This window comes from Aythya fuligula, chromosome 1 (genome assembly GCF_009819795.1).
Source record: "Aythya fuligula isolate bAytFul2 chromosome 1, bAytFul2.pri, whole genome shotgun sequence".
In the NCBI taxonomy this organism is placed as follows: domain Eukaryota; kingdom Metazoa; phylum Chordata; class Aves; order Anseriformes; family Anatidae; genus Aythya; species Aythya fuligula.
Genome location: NC_045559.1, coordinates 13394932 through 13410127, shown reverse-complemented (window position 1 = coordinate 13410127; position 15196 = coordinate 13394932). Strand labels below are relative to the sequence as shown.

Here is a 15196-nt window from a genome sequence, read left to right as displayed (position 1 = left end):
CACTAATTAGTTTAAAATACTCATAGAAAATGGGGCTGTGAGGGGCCCATTACTTGACATTTTATTTGAATGCACACAAATAAATCACTAGCATTTTAATAGAAATCAATCACTAGCATTTTAATTGTTGTAATAGAAATAAGAACAGTGTACTGGAATATTGCTATCTGCTCCAGGTTGAAATTATTAATCTTAATTTTACTTCAACATTTCCCTTCTTAACATTGCCCTATTTAGGACCTAATGGTCATACTCTACCAGTCTAGATGATTACATTTTGTCTCTTAAATCATGATTTGAGCATGTGGGGTTGCTCGAACCTTGCCAGTCTGGCTGCTGATCCTCCCGACCTTACTCTGAGCACCTGTGCAGGGGATAACATTGGGAGTGATCAAAAAGGGCTTTATTTTGGCAATCTCCCATGGGAAAATGTAGGCTAAATCACCTAACCTTTCTCTGCCTTCCCAATTTGCACCTAATATAGGAGACAACAGGAGGGAACCTGGTCAAAACACCTGGTGCAGAGCATTGGGAAGTGTCCTCCTCCTGTGGGTTTCCTACAACTAATTTCCATGTTGTATTTCAGTTTTGTGAACATCCTCCTTCCCTATGATGCCAAAACCATTGGGACACGCTTCCGCTGGTGGCAACCTAAACATGATGGTCTGGACCAGAACGACTGGGCTATCGACAATGTCTTGATCTCTGGCTCAGCTGACCAAAGGACTGTGATGCTCGACACCTTCAGCAGTGCTCCCCTGCCACAGCATGAGCGCTCCCCTGCTGATGCAGGACCTGTTGGGAGGATCGCCTTTGACATGTTTATGGAAGACAAAACTACAGGTAAAGGTGTTACATGGGTCTGAATTAAAGGGCAAGAAGTCAGCGCAGTGATTTCTAAATCTTGCTGCACCTCTGAATCTTTGCGTCACTGTGATGGATGTCATAGATAATCCCATCACTACAGGTGTCTTTGCTTCTTTCTTTTTAGTTCACAAAATGAAAATGTAATGTAATTTTTCTTTTTTTCTTTTTTTTTTTTTTTTTACTGAGTGAAATTACTTAGAAAATAAATTTATTTTCAAAGAGAGAAAAAAAAGATGAAAAAAACACTAGGTTATTCTAAGCAGGTTATTAACTGTTTTGTTTTCTGTTTGTTATTTTGTTTAAACATCCTTTAGAGAAGTTAAGTTATATTTTACATATAAATTTTGTAGAGGACGAAGTATTTCTGAATGTTCACAAGGCTTAACAAGTCATAGTGCTGGGGTGTACTTTGGGGTATACAGACGTAGTCAATGTCTGTAAGAAAATTCTTTTATAACATCCAGCACAAGAGAAGAGATTTTGAATAAACCTCAGAACCTTACTTCTTTAACATTAAAAATATAATAATGTTATAACGCTTTCATAAGAGAGTAGTAAGAGGTGTTTTAAGCAATAAATGCAATAAATATGTACATAGGAGACATGACTGACATTCCAAGGAGCAATACTAAATAATTCTCATGTAGGCTGAAAAATAAAATATCTTCAGTGGTTAACACTACTTTGTGACTGTTTTCTGTACCTCATGTTGTCATTGAAAACTACGGACATTCCCATTTATTTTCAAGTGAATGAACACTGGTTATTCCATGATGACTGCTCAATTGAGAGGTTTTGTGATTCTCCTGATGGTGTCATGATCTGTGGGAGCCATGATGGCAGAGAGGTTTACGCAGTCACCCATGACCTGACTCCAACAGAAGGCTGGATTATGCAATTCAAGGTAAAATCTGTCTTCTACATAATTATTCTAAACTCCATTTTGCTCCAATTCTAAGCTGAGTTTTCAAGAGGTATGATGATGTCTGTAACTATGCATAAACCATTCCTTGCAGGACAAAATGTTGTTATTAAGCTGTCGTTATTTGTCTCATCTACAACTTGTTGGTCAGCTTTAACACTGTGGGCCATTCTCAGAGGTGACACACTCCTCTCCTCCAGCACAGAAGTTGTATGGATGTCATATATGATGCCCATTATTCCTATAGGAAGAATATTTAGTACATATAAGGTGCCTATTTTGTTACAGATGCTTGGTGAAGGGAAAGCAGCTCAAAAATGGCCACGCCTCATCTGTGTGGGCATATATTCACATCAAACCTGTAATCAACCACATTTCATACAACCCTTTACCTAAAATGAAGAAACAATCCAGCAGTATATGGAAGTTGTAAGAGCTATTCTCACAATTCTCCTACAAAGAAGGTCCACTGGACAAAAATGACCTGGGTGGCCTCCCCTGAAATACCTAAATATTAGGCTGTGCAGGAGAGGAGAACAGCTTCCTCAGTTATAGGGCACGGGCACAAGTGACAGTACCTGGATATCCAGACATCCGGAGAGGTGATATAGCTGGAAAAAAAAAAAAAAAAAAAAAAAAAAAAAAAAAAAAAAAAAAAAGAAGCTGGTGACTTCTCTGAATCTTGGAAATCTTGGGATGAGACCTGTAGATGACCGGTATGATACAGACAGTGTTACTGACATGATTTTGAGCAAAATTCAGCCGTCAGTTTTCAGATTCAACATTTTTTAAACTCTAATCACCACCACAATTAATTCTAATTCACTTGTGCTCTCTTCTTTATTAGGTTTCTGTTGGATGTAAAACCTCGGAAAAACTTGCACAAAATCAGGTCCATGTGCAGTACTCCACTGACTTTGGTGTTAGCTGGAATTATTTAGTACCTCAGTGTTTACCAGCTGATCCAAAATGTTCTGGGAGTGTTTCACAGCCATCTGTTTTCTTTCCCACAAAAGGGTGGAAAAGAGTAACTTACTCACTGCCTGAAAACCTCGTGGGCAAGTAAGTATCAGTTCATTACTTGTTATGTCTTGGATTCAGTACATCCCGAAAAACACAACAGGAAACACATGTGCCTATTCATTTTCTTTCAAAGAAAGTGCATCTTGCAATGTTTACATTTATTACATATGCTGTATGGTTTTATTTCCTATCAAGATTGATCATGACTCTTGATCTAAACAAATGGCAAAGTTTTTCTTGCTTCTCTGCAGTCTGCTCCAGTACAGCATGTTCTGCTCTGTTCAGACAGCTGTGTTCAATTAGGAAGTAAATTTATGACCTTACTGAGTGGAAAACTTACCCTTGCTGTCTGCAGTAGTCCACACATATGCAAGCTATTTGTTTGTGTTTTGTTTTGTTTTTTTTTCTTCAGAAAGGAAACTCTCTTATATTCTTTGAGTAATTTGCAAAGAAAGTATTACCATAAATGAAATTCTCTCTCAAGAAGCCAGTATAGATTTTTCCAGCTTCCACAGTGACCAAAATCTATCCATATGTGACCAATAGTACATTTGTGAAGAAGTAGATATGGATATATCATAAAATTGCTTTCAGCAGAGACTGACAGATATTACTTGTGGAAGCCTGGAGGATACCACAGTCATAAGTATATTGTATTTCACCTACCTGTTTTCATTTGAGCAAAGTTGTTTCATACATATCTGTCTGTTTTCCTTTGTTTCTGCACATTTAGTCCTGTGAGGTTTCGGTTCTATCAGAAATATTCAGATATGCAGTGGGCCATTGATAATTTCTATCTGGGCCCTGGTTGTCTGGAAAATTGTAGAGGTCATGGAGACTGCCTCAAAGAGCAATGCATCTGTGATCCTGGATACTCAGGTCCAAACTGCTATCTGACCCAAACACTAAAGGTAATTTTACTGCATGTTTTAAAGAGTGAATTTTGACATGATTTTGGCTGAGAATGAAAGAGAAGGGGAGGGAGAGAGAGGAGATTGATCACACTGGAAATTTAGCTTTGATTCATGACAGTCTGAAGATACTCAAATCCATTTTCAGTCCTTTTATCATTTTTAACAAAACTAGTACTACAGTATCCAAGAACTGTTTCATTAATTTTCAGATAACACTGCCCAATAAAGCTGTTCATCTTTAGATTATCATTAGACAGAATTAACCCTTGCACACATTATCATTGATCAAGACCTGTAGAAGGATTGTCTTTATCATGATAGAACTTATTGAATAAATGAATACAAGAAAAATCTTGAAATTTCATCACAGTACAAGTTTTACTGGGGAGAAATTATAAAATAATAATATCTACCATACATAATGGATATGTGGAGAGGTTTTACATAGTCTTGGATAACCACAGTTATGAGTTATACCCATTCATTTGCACGTGGAAATTCTAATGTACTGGATTACCTCCCAAATATGTTAAAATCTAGCCCTAAAATATTTGCATATTTAGCCAGTCAAGTTCAGTTATGTTCATTGATCCTAGAAAAAAAAAATCTTTACAGTGTTTGTAAGTCTTTCAAATGCATTTAGATCAGTTCCAGCTCTGGCCATCAGAAAGGCTTATGGTCATAATTATTTGTGTTTTATGTTAAACACCTTCATTACAGACTTTCCTGAAAGAGCGCTTTGACAATGAAGAAATTAAACCAGATTTATGGATGTCCTTAGAAGGAGGAAGTACTTGCACTGAGTGTGGGATTCTAGCAGAAGACACAACTCTCTATTTTGGAGGTGCAACTGTGAGACAGGCTGTCACTCAAGATCTGGACCTGCGGGGTGCAAAGTATGTCATGTTACCATGTCATTTCAATGGGGAACTCTGTTAAATGCTCACAAAGGAGCAGGCAATACAGCTTGTAGCTCAAATAATTCCTAAGCCACCAAAAGCTATATCAGTTATCTCAGGTAGACACTAATTAGATTATGATTTAATTTGCTACAATGTCCAATGGAGCAAAGGTTTGCATTGCAGTCAGAAAAGATGGTCACAGCAGTTTGGAGGTGTTCTTCAGTGCATTTGGGTCTTCCAGTGTCTCACTAGAGGATTTTATGAGGATTTTTGGAGAGGTGAATGGGAATCATTTAATATTTCAGATTTGCCAAGGAAACTTCTTTTCACTGAAAAACGAGATGGTGGAAAGCATGAGGTTCTCTAAATATTTAATAGTTTTTAGTGGATTGGTAACACAAGGAGATATTTACACCCTCAAGCGTAGACCCAGAATGCAGGGGTGAGATAACAACAGTTCAGATGGCTGCAACTGGTAGCTGAGTCACTAAGATGTGTTTGACAGAAATTCTCCCTGATGGGATCTATGAGCCACTGTTGCCTAAGCAAGAGGTGAACAGCATGGAGTCTAGCTTCCCTGAGTGCCCCACATCGTTGGGGGTGAGAGGAGTCTAAGGGGAAGTGGTGGCATCCAAGGGCAATCTCCACTCAGGATCACCCTCTGGTGCCCTCTGCACCCCACCACTGATTACACCAGAGGCCTGAGAGGTGAGAATACCTCCCTGCAGTGCTTGGTCCTGTCAGCATTTACACACATGACTAGCTTTTCTCAGACAGATTCCCATTGAAAAATGAAAATAAATGGGAAAGAGTATGCTTGGGGAGATTGTGAAGTTGAAGATGTGGCTTTTTTTTCATTTAAAAATGCCTATTTCTCAGAAGTATATCTGTCCTGGCAATGAAAAGCAGGAGAGTCCTCACGCCCTGCTGAGCTGGACCAAGAGATGTGGTAAACAGGGGAAGATGATGCGCAGCTAATGATGTGGGGGAAGCTGCAGTGCTCTTAGCACAGCTAGTAACACCATGCTTGCTGTCAGAAAGGCCTCTCTGAGAAATAAGGTCTCCATTCCTTATTGTTTTGTGGACTCAGCTACCAACTGCCTTGTTTGTCAAGAAACTGATGCTTTTAGTTGAGTTGTAGACCAAGGCCCACCCTACCACAGTGGAAAGGATCCTCTAGGCCCCAGTGAAGCAGCAGGTTCCCTTCCCCAGGAACATCCTGGAGTCAGCAATGCCTGTCCTGCAAAAAGGCAAGACACTGCTGTCACCTCTGCACCACTGGCTCCACTCCTGAGGCACCAGTGGTGTCTCCTGCTGAGTTCAGAACATCACCTCTGCTGGTTGGCCCGTACAAGATGTGTTCCATTTGCATGAGGTAGAAGAGGATGACTTAACTGGAGAGTGATGGAACAACATCAATTTAGACAAGTTAAGGACATCACATAGAAAACAACTTCAGCATCTTTGTCCCTTGGCTGAATGGCTTTAAAGAATTCTATTATTCAGCAAGAATTCATTGAATCACATAGGCTCTCAGTTAGGAAGGGGCCTCAGGAGGTCCCTAGTCCAACCTCATGCTCAAAGCAGGGTCAACTGTGAATTTAGACCAGGTTGCTCAGGTCTGTCTCTCAGTCTTGAAAACCTCCAAGGAGAGAGTTGAGTTAACCATAAAAGTAATATTTTTTTCCTTTATATGCAGTCAGAGCCTCCTTTGTTTCAATGCAGTCACTGTCTCCTGGTTCCTGCCATGCCCCACAGCAAAGTTCTGCTCTGCCTTCCTGATAACCTCCCTGTAGGTTGCTGTCAGATCCTCCTGAAGTCCTATCTTCTTCAAGCTGACCAAGCCTAGGTCCCTCAACCTCTCCTCACAGAGCATATGCTATAGCCCAGACAATTTAGGTGGCCTCCAATGACTTTACCTCAGTTTATCAACTTTTGTGTGTCCTTCACTGCTGCCAGGGCACCTTGTTAAATTATGTTTAGTCCCCTTTCCACCAGGACTCACAAGAAACGGTTAGCAAAGCTGCTCTTGGCCAGTCAGTCCCAGTCTGTACCACAGCAGGGGTTTAGTCCCTCCCACAGGGAGGACTTTGCATTTGTCCTTGTTGAATTTCATGAGGTTCCAGAGGGAACCTCATTATAAGGCAATGTTTTTGGAAGCCTTTGTTCCATTTGTACATCAGTGTTACTTGCTTAAAAATTTTGAGCATTTTCATCATATCTGCTAACAGAAAGGAAACTTCTTGATCTGTACAGATCTTTAATAAATGTAACCCTGTACATTTACTCTTAGATTTCTGCAGTACTGGGGGAGAATCGGTAGTGAAAACAACATGACAACATGCCACAGACCAACTTGCAGAAAGGAGGGAGTGTTGCTAGATTATTCCATTGATGGAGGCAAGTACATCTTGAAGGTTCATCTAAACTACAGCCTTATTCAGTATTTAAGCATCATACATATCTGAGATTATTTTCCATAATCCCCCCCCCCCCTTGATTTTCATTATCAGTGGCTTCTAGCCAATTTGAATGCTTTACACAATTACAAAATTGCTCTTGTAATGACTACAGTAGCCAACTACCCTTGGAAGTTAAGATTTGTCTATTGGAAGAACATAGCTATTATTTCTGGTGTCCAATTATCTCCCTTAAATCTTTTAGAATAGTCTACCTTATCCTTGTTCTTATTACTAAATCTGCATCTTTTCATTCTAGGGATAAGTTGGACGTTGCTTCATGAGATGGACTACCAAAAATACATCTCAGTCAGACATGACTATATCCTTCTCCCCGAACGTGCTCTGACCAACACAACCCGCTTGAGGTGGTGGCAGCCTTTCACCATCAGCAATGGGATCGTGGTTTCTGGTCCTGATCGGGCGCAGTGGGCTCTGGATAACATATTGATTGGCGGAGCAGAGATCAACCCCAGTCAGCTGGTAGATACATTTGATGATGGTAAGAGGCTGTGACAGGTATTCTATTGTCTGCCATGATCTTATCTGAGAAAAGTGCTATGAGCTTGAAAGCACACTTTTTCTTCTTTTTTAACGTTGCAATTTTTTTGTTTTGTAGACTAGTACTTTTTCTATTCAATTCTTCATGCTACTAATGGGGATGTCTGTATATATATATGCGTATATATATACACAAGTGTATTTAGGTATGTTTGTGTAAATATATGGACATATCAATAAGGAAGGTTTTTGTTGTTTTTTTTCAGTCCAACTCATTTCATTTAAATTTTTGGGTAGGGAGGTTTTATTTAATCATATTTTTAAAAATACTATTATTTAAACATTTAAATTACCTTTGTGGAGCTGATGTTTATATTTTGTCTGCTAGTAGCTTACTTATTGTGTGTCACAACTGCTAGTGTAGATTTAGTGTTTATATTGCTAAAGTACTGTATCTAGTGATTCTGTGGATTCATTACTAAACCTTGATGTTTCCTGAGACAATGCAGTAATTGTATTTAACTCATGTTAATAGAAGGCACCTCTCATGAAGAAAACTGGAGTTTTTACCCTAATGCAGTCAGGACTGCAGGGTTCTGTGGAAATCCGTCATTCCATCTCTACTGGCCAAATAAGAAAAAGGACAAAACACACAACATCCTGTCCTCCAGGGAGCTCATTATACAACCAGGATACATGATGCAGTTTAAAGTAAGAAATGTTCTCTCTCTACAAAGAAAATTTTGTAATGAAAAATCATCTAATTTCTCTCCAGAAGTTCTTCCAGCTAGGAAGCACAATTGGATGAATAAATAATGATTTTATATTAAAATTTAAGGGAAATTTTGAAGTGTAGGTGATGGGAACCAGAAAGCTTGCATGAATGTGAGATGTCAAATTCTTCTGACTGTCTATATGTTTTGGGGGTTACTGAGAAAGATTGGCAGTCTAATCCCTTTCTCCAGAAATTACTGACTCATCAGATAGAGTGAGAATTATTTTCTAAGGTGAGAATGCATGGCATGCAGAATATGCCATTTCCCTCACCTAGCAAATAAGCAGAAAAGGCAAGGTAGATGTGGGCTGGAAAAGAACTGGCATACTGAAAATTCAGGAGCGCTCAGAGTAGAAGTACCCCTTTTGCTTACTTGTGTCACGGAAAGTGATCTAAATAATCAGAGAAACTTTTCTGAATATTTTGCTTCGTTAAAGTGGAATTCTGAATAGACAGAGGCAATAAGAAAATACCTTTGTAATTGTTTCCCAGAATGGGCCCTTCCCCAATCACTATGTCTTAAATAAACCAGGAACAACCATTAAAGCAAGGTTATAAAAATAGTTCTCTTCCTTTTTTTTTTTATTGTTCTTCTGTTTGACAAGACAGCTCCAGATTTTTCCATTTTCAATCAAATTTTCACCTTTTCTCAACATTGTTGCCTATTTTATACTGACTAATGTACTCCCTCAAAGCATTGCTTCCCCCACTTACACAGCATGCCATCTTTAAAGGAATTATATAAAAGAAAAGTCTAACATACTATTTCCTACTGCATGCCAAGACTCCCCAAGCTGCTTATTTTGCTCAGCTTATCATCTTTTTCCTCTGGTTTAAGGGCAACATTTAAGATAACCCATCAACATTGAATTGTTTGTATTACTGAGATCTCTTTGCAAAGTGTTTTTTTCCAGAATTTCTTCTCCTTTTTCTTCACCAATCACAGCAAGGATTTTATTTCTAAACTAAAAACTCAGCTGTAGTGCATGGATACCATTTGGTGCTGAAGTTCTTAAAATTTAGCTTTTGCTACCTATTCAGTCCTATATATTGAGTACAGTAATCTTTCTATTTTAACATGGCACAAATTTGTTTATTGCTCTAGATATTCAGAATAATTCAGTTGTTAAATTTTATTGACTTGAGTTCACACCCACATTTTTTCGTTATGAATTATAAATTTCGTAGGTGATTAATACAAAGCTCAGCATTTCACTTTCTGAAATGCTGAGGAGCTTCCACATCTTCATGTCTCAGAAACAATGTTTCTTTAGATATATAATTTCAAATTTAGGAAATTAGTGTCAGGGTTCTGTTTGAAAATAACAATGAGGGAAAATTAAGTAAAAGCAGTACCTGAAGTATTGTGTCTTTTGTTTTCCACCCACTTTTGATAATTTTTTTCCAACATCTAAGTTGACAAACTTTTTTATACTGCCTGTAAAGAAAAAGAAAAAAAAAAAAAAAACACCACTTAATCTTATATCACATTAGATGTCTACCTGACTAGTTACAGCAGCCAATTTTCTTTATGCTATAGATCGTGGTTGGCTGTGAAGCAACCTCTTGTGGCGACCTCCACTCTGTGATGCTGGAGTATACTAAGGATGCAAGGTAAATGAGAGCAGAATATATAGACAAAAATAAAATATGAAATTAAAAACCTCAAAGGCTTTTATTTATTAAAGCATTCACTTTGATGTTCATCTTGTAACAGGATCCAAACAAGTCCTGTTTGCAAGCACTGGGATTTGTGTACATAACTCCCATAAATTCTCTTTATAATTTATCCCAGATGCTGACAGATTCATGGCATTGAGCTTGCAGTTACAGTCATGAGCATGCTCCTGTTAAAAATGTGCTCACAGAAAGCCACATTTACAGGAAACTCTTGTTTTAGTGGTACAGGACTGCACATTTAGGACCAAACTATAATCAAGTGGAGGTTACTTAATTCTGATTTGGTCTTTAGCTGACAGAAAAATTAATAATGCTGTTTCCTGTGTTGTAGCATAACAGTGCATTATAATTTGTAAAAGTGAAGGTATATTCTGTGCTTAAATGTTTGTGGGGCATTTTCATGGGGCATGGAAAGTCTTCCAAGGCTGCACCAGGGTTTCACCTTCTCACCTCTTGTCTATCTATGACTACAAAGCATGGAAACTATCACTGACAATCTATTGGGTTTATTTAGTAAGACAGACAATGCCATGACTTTAGAGATTACCTTTCATTATTCTTCCAGTTGTTCTAAGAATATATTTTTTTTGTTGTTTCCTACAGGACAGATTCATGGCAGCTCGTTCAGACACACTGTCTTCCTTCCTCATCTAATAGCATTGGCTGCTCCCCATTTCAGTTCCATGAAGCTACCATCTATAACTCTGTCAACAGCTCCATGTGGAAAAGAATAACTATCCAGCTGCCTGATCATGTGTCTTCCAGGTAGGTTACCAAAAGGTCAGCTCACTGTAGGCCTCTAAAATGTCAGCTGTCTTGCTGGCACTGTCAGCTTTGGAACAACTGGTGAATTAAAAATGCTTCTTTATTGCTGGATTTAGATCTGATACATAATTAATGATTTTTGAGAAAGCTTTTTGTTAATAAATGTGGCTACTGCCAGTAATGTAGTAGTCACCCATTCAGGTTTGGTCTGTCTTTCTAGTTATTAAAGTCACAGCCCTTTCATACAACATTTTTCATTTCATCTGCTGCTGACATATTCGAATGTCATTGTGCAGATGTGTTTAATTGCTAGATATCATAACATCGTATTTGGGTTTTGATATTTGCAGTGCAACTCAGTTCAGGTGGATTCAGAAAGGAGAAGAACTAGAGAAGCAAAGCTGGGCTATCGACCACGTGTACATTGGGGAAGCATGCCCTAAGCTCTGCAGTGGTCATGGATATTGCACAACTGGAGCCATTTGCATTTGTGATGAAGGATATCAAGGTTTCATTTTTTCAATTTCTTTCTTATACTTCTACTGCAGTCTAATCTAGCTCAAAAGTAAACAAAAGATATAGACAGAGTGATATATCCTGTCTATATTTATCACTGGAATGCTTGAGTAACAAGCTATAAATTCATAATTTGTCAGGGCTGCAAGTAACAACTATTCCCTTCCTTTCCTCTTCCTGGGTTGAGTCAGTAGTCTCTGCTGTCTGGCACTGTATTTAAAGCCCATTCGATCTTCATTGAAAGCAGGATGTGGCTACCTGCTTACCCAGACACAGCTTTCACCCCTGTATACCTTCCAAGGGTGCAGTCACTTCCAGGGGATGTGTACATGGGATCCAGACGTTGGTGACTGGCACCTGCAAGGGATTCAGTTCTGTGCCCCATCACAACAGAACATTTTGCTCTATTGCTGCAATTCAGATGAGCAGATGTCTAACGGTATCCGAGTGTCCTCATGAAATTATAAGTGTTCTGTGGGAGTGGAGCCGGAGCATTTAGAGCCATCCAGGACAGTCTCATAACTTTATGAGATCAGACTCCTTCCCAGTTTTAAAGGCATTTCCCTTCAACCACCTATTTGAGGTTTCCCTTGTTGGCACCAGTGTAAAACAGGAGAAACCTTGTTGCAATACTTGAAGTTACACTGCTGTAAAAAATAACAGATTAGCAGCCTTGATTTCATAAAAATGAAATCTTTACAGCAATATGTGCACTATTAATCAATCTGCTGAAACATGTTCAGCCTGTAGTCACACTGTATACTGGGCCACAAACTTGAATGTAATTACAATTGACTGTAACTGAATTTTCCCAATTACTTTGATTTTTTTTTTGTGTGTTTTATAACTTCACTATGTCATTTTTAGGTGATGACTGCTCTGTTTTTAGCCATGATCTCCCCAGTTATATTAAAGATAATTTTGAATCTGAAAGAGTCACTGAAATAAATTGGGAAACCATTCAGGGGGGAGTGATAGGGAATGGATGTGGACAGCTGGCACCCTATGCCCACGGAGATTCACTCTATTTTAATGGATGTCAGATACGACAAGCTGTGACTAAGCCTCTGGATCTCACCCGAGCAAGGTAATACTGTGAGCATAAAATGCTCTTTCAGCAGCTCATGAGACATGAAAATATTCCTATGCACGCAAAGCCATGTGGGCCAGCACTGAAGAGGATGAACTAACCTGGCTCTACCATGCAGTCAGATGTGGCTGGCAGATAAACATTAGGGTTGGCAGAACGCTTTGTGACTTTCATTTGGGAGATAGACAGAGGAAGCGATGTCAGGTGAAAAGGTCAGATGTTTTAATCATGCCCAACAGAGCACTGCCTGGTAAGCCAGAACTGACGATGAAGCCATTGGCAAAGGGTGGATACCAGGCTGTCTGGATCGGTGCCTGATCTGATAAGACAAATCCCATGTTTGTATGTGCCTCCATGGCAGTCATGAGTAAAGATGCTACTAGCAATTATGGACTCATTTTCCTGTTTCAGTTGTCAAATTATATTCACCTGGCAATGAGCAGGAGTATCTTTTTCATCTATTAAGTCTCTATGGCCATGGAAAAACAAATGTGACCAGCCTGTGCTGACCCTTAACAGAGCGACAGTTTTCTGGATTGATTTTGTATTTAGCTGTCTAACAAATGATTAGAAACAGGGTGAATCACCAACTGGGCCACATATAAATCAGACACTTCATTTCTTGTCTGAACACCTAGGTAGAATATTAGAAACCTTTGTTCAACCTTCATTTGTCCCTTTTTAGCTTTTCATACATTCATTTGCATATTTATTCTGTATATGTATCTCAGTTTTGTGCAGAAACATTGTAAAATTGTATCTATTGCCTTCATATATATTGAAATGTTATACACAGTAAATTATTAGTTTGAAAGGAGAGTCATGTTTTAGAGACATGAGAACAGTTTATTTTTTATGTTAAAAGTAATGATTCTTGAGAATCCTGAACTTTTTGTAATAACTGCAATAAATCTGGAAGTGCTGTTGTTCTTGTTTGAATACTTTTTGCATATTGAAAATACCTTTTCTCTCTGTGTTTTACAGCAAAATCATGTTTGTTCTGCAAATTGGAAGCATTTCACAAACAGACAGTTGCAATACCAATCTCAGTGATCCTAACACTGTAGACAAGGCAGTGCTCCTCCAATACAGTGTAAATAATGGAATTACATGGCAAGTAATTGCACAGCATCAGCCAAAGGACTTCATACAAGCCCAAAGAGTGTCTTATAATGTTCCCCTGTGAGTACCTAGTCGCATTTCATTACCTCTAAATGCACAAGATAGATTTCTGCTAGGAAAGACTTTATCGTTGCATCACTGCAAGAAAAACAAAAGGTTGGTGGGAGGGTAGGCACAGAAGGAAGCTTAAGTGGAAGGCTGATTAAAAATATACAGTGTAGTCTTCAGCAAGATTTTTGGAAAAAAATACCAACAGAATACTTGTTAGGAAGATAAGAGGGGGGAAAAATGTATATAATTCATCCTTCTGTGTGTGCATTTTTCATCATTAAAGGTTTTGTACTTATAGCATGTTGATATGCTGGGGTGTACAAACAATGCTTTGGCTTTGCTCTCAGTTCATGTTGAGGGTTAGACAGAGAAGTGCAATACTTTGATAGTCTGGTGCTCTCACTGGCTCTTGTATTTGTGACGACAGGGAGGCACGAATGAAGGGAGTCTTACTGCGCTGGTGGCAGCCCCGTCACAATGGAACAGGTCATGATCAGTGGGCTTTGGACCACGTAGAAGTCGTCCTGTGAGTATCAGCTTCACCTCATCCCACCCCATCTCAGAAAGTTCTGAAATACCTCCAGCATGGCACAAGTGTTAAGCTCAGTAAGAATTGTTTTGGCCCAGGGAAACCTTTGAAAATCAGTCTTTGCTAATGCTTTGCCCTGGCAGCAACTGGCAGCAACTGGCAGCAGTTAAGATGGTCATGAAATAAGCAGCACAGCAGGGGCATGTGTTTTGTCTCATAGAAAAACACAGGAGGGAAAGCGGGGCTTTATCACCACCAAGTATTGGTGTGTTCCTGTAATGCAGCGATGACTGTGAAATATATTGTGCTGGAACATAAGAAAGGATATTTCTATTCAATGCTGTGCTGCCATATAAAGCTGATTTATGTCCTTTGGAAGATACAAAAGAGTCTGCTGTATTGCTCTTTGCACAGAGTAATGTTGTTGTGCCTCTGAAAAATTTGCATTAGCAACTAATGCCTTATTCATTTCCTTTTTTAGTAAGAAGGATACTGTTCAGAAACAGGGTTCACTATATCAGGTTCCTATGGTCTGAGCTCTATATTCATCCCCTTGTCAAGATTTTACCAAGTAAAGTGTCTTCACCCTCTTGATTCTCCCATTACTGAGATGGGTTTTGCTCACAGCTAACCCATTTTTTCCTGTGTTACGTCACAAAGAGATGACCTGCTTTTTCTCTAACAATTTAGCTCCAGTAGAAGTGAAATGCTAGTGGCTTCACGGGAGGGAACTCATCGCTGACAGTGGTTGGCAGAGAGAGGCGTGCCTGCTCCATAGATAGGTTCAAACATTCCTTTTATTGAATAATTTAAAGACCAACAATGAAGAAATTAGGCTTGGATAGCATCCAGACTGTGTAATTATAAGGTTTCTGTCTTTAAATCTGAATTATCACAGACACTGAAAGTAATGTTTTGTAACAATAGCAAAGTGGATTATCTGATTGCTAGTTAGCCCTGTTCTTCCTTCCACCAAGCAGCACCAGCTTGCATGGCACTCATATCAACCCCAAGCCAAACTGGTCCCAACACTGAGTAACTGTACACGCTCTGCTGCTTTTACACACCTTGCTGGGCTCT

At 39.0% G+C, this 15196-nt stretch overlaps 1 protein-coding gene across 2 annotated transcripts in view; it reads left to right on the top strand.

Moving 5' to 3' along the window:
- RELN (reelin) overlaps positions 1 to 15196 on the top strand; it is a 286617-nt gene that overhangs the window by 262235 nt on the left and 9186 nt on the right. For both annotated transcript variants that reach the window (XM_032192390.1, XM_032192399.1), the window contains exons 50-63: positions 587 to 843; positions 1617 to 1771; positions 2637 to 2851; positions 3546 to 3723; positions 4447 to 4622; positions 6922 to 7028; positions 7347 to 7589; positions 8124 to 8299; positions 9904 to 9977; positions 10647 to 10808; positions 11159 to 11316; positions 12192 to 12411; positions 13399 to 13596; positions 14015 to 14113. In XM_032192390.1, coding sequence (XP_032048281.1) covers positions 587 to 843; positions 1617 to 1771; positions 2637 to 2851; positions 3546 to 3723; positions 4447 to 4622; positions 6922 to 7028; positions 7347 to 7589; positions 8124 to 8299; positions 9904 to 9977; positions 10647 to 10808; positions 11159 to 11316; positions 12192 to 12411; positions 13399 to 13596; positions 14015 to 14113 — 2418 coding nt within the window. The remainder of the gene's footprint in view (positions 1 to 586; positions 844 to 1616; positions 1772 to 2636; positions 2852 to 3545; positions 3724 to 4446; positions 4623 to 6921; positions 7029 to 7346; positions 7590 to 8123; positions 8300 to 9903; positions 9978 to 10646; positions 10809 to 11158; positions 11317 to 12191; positions 12412 to 13398; positions 13597 to 14014; positions 14114 to 15196) is intronic.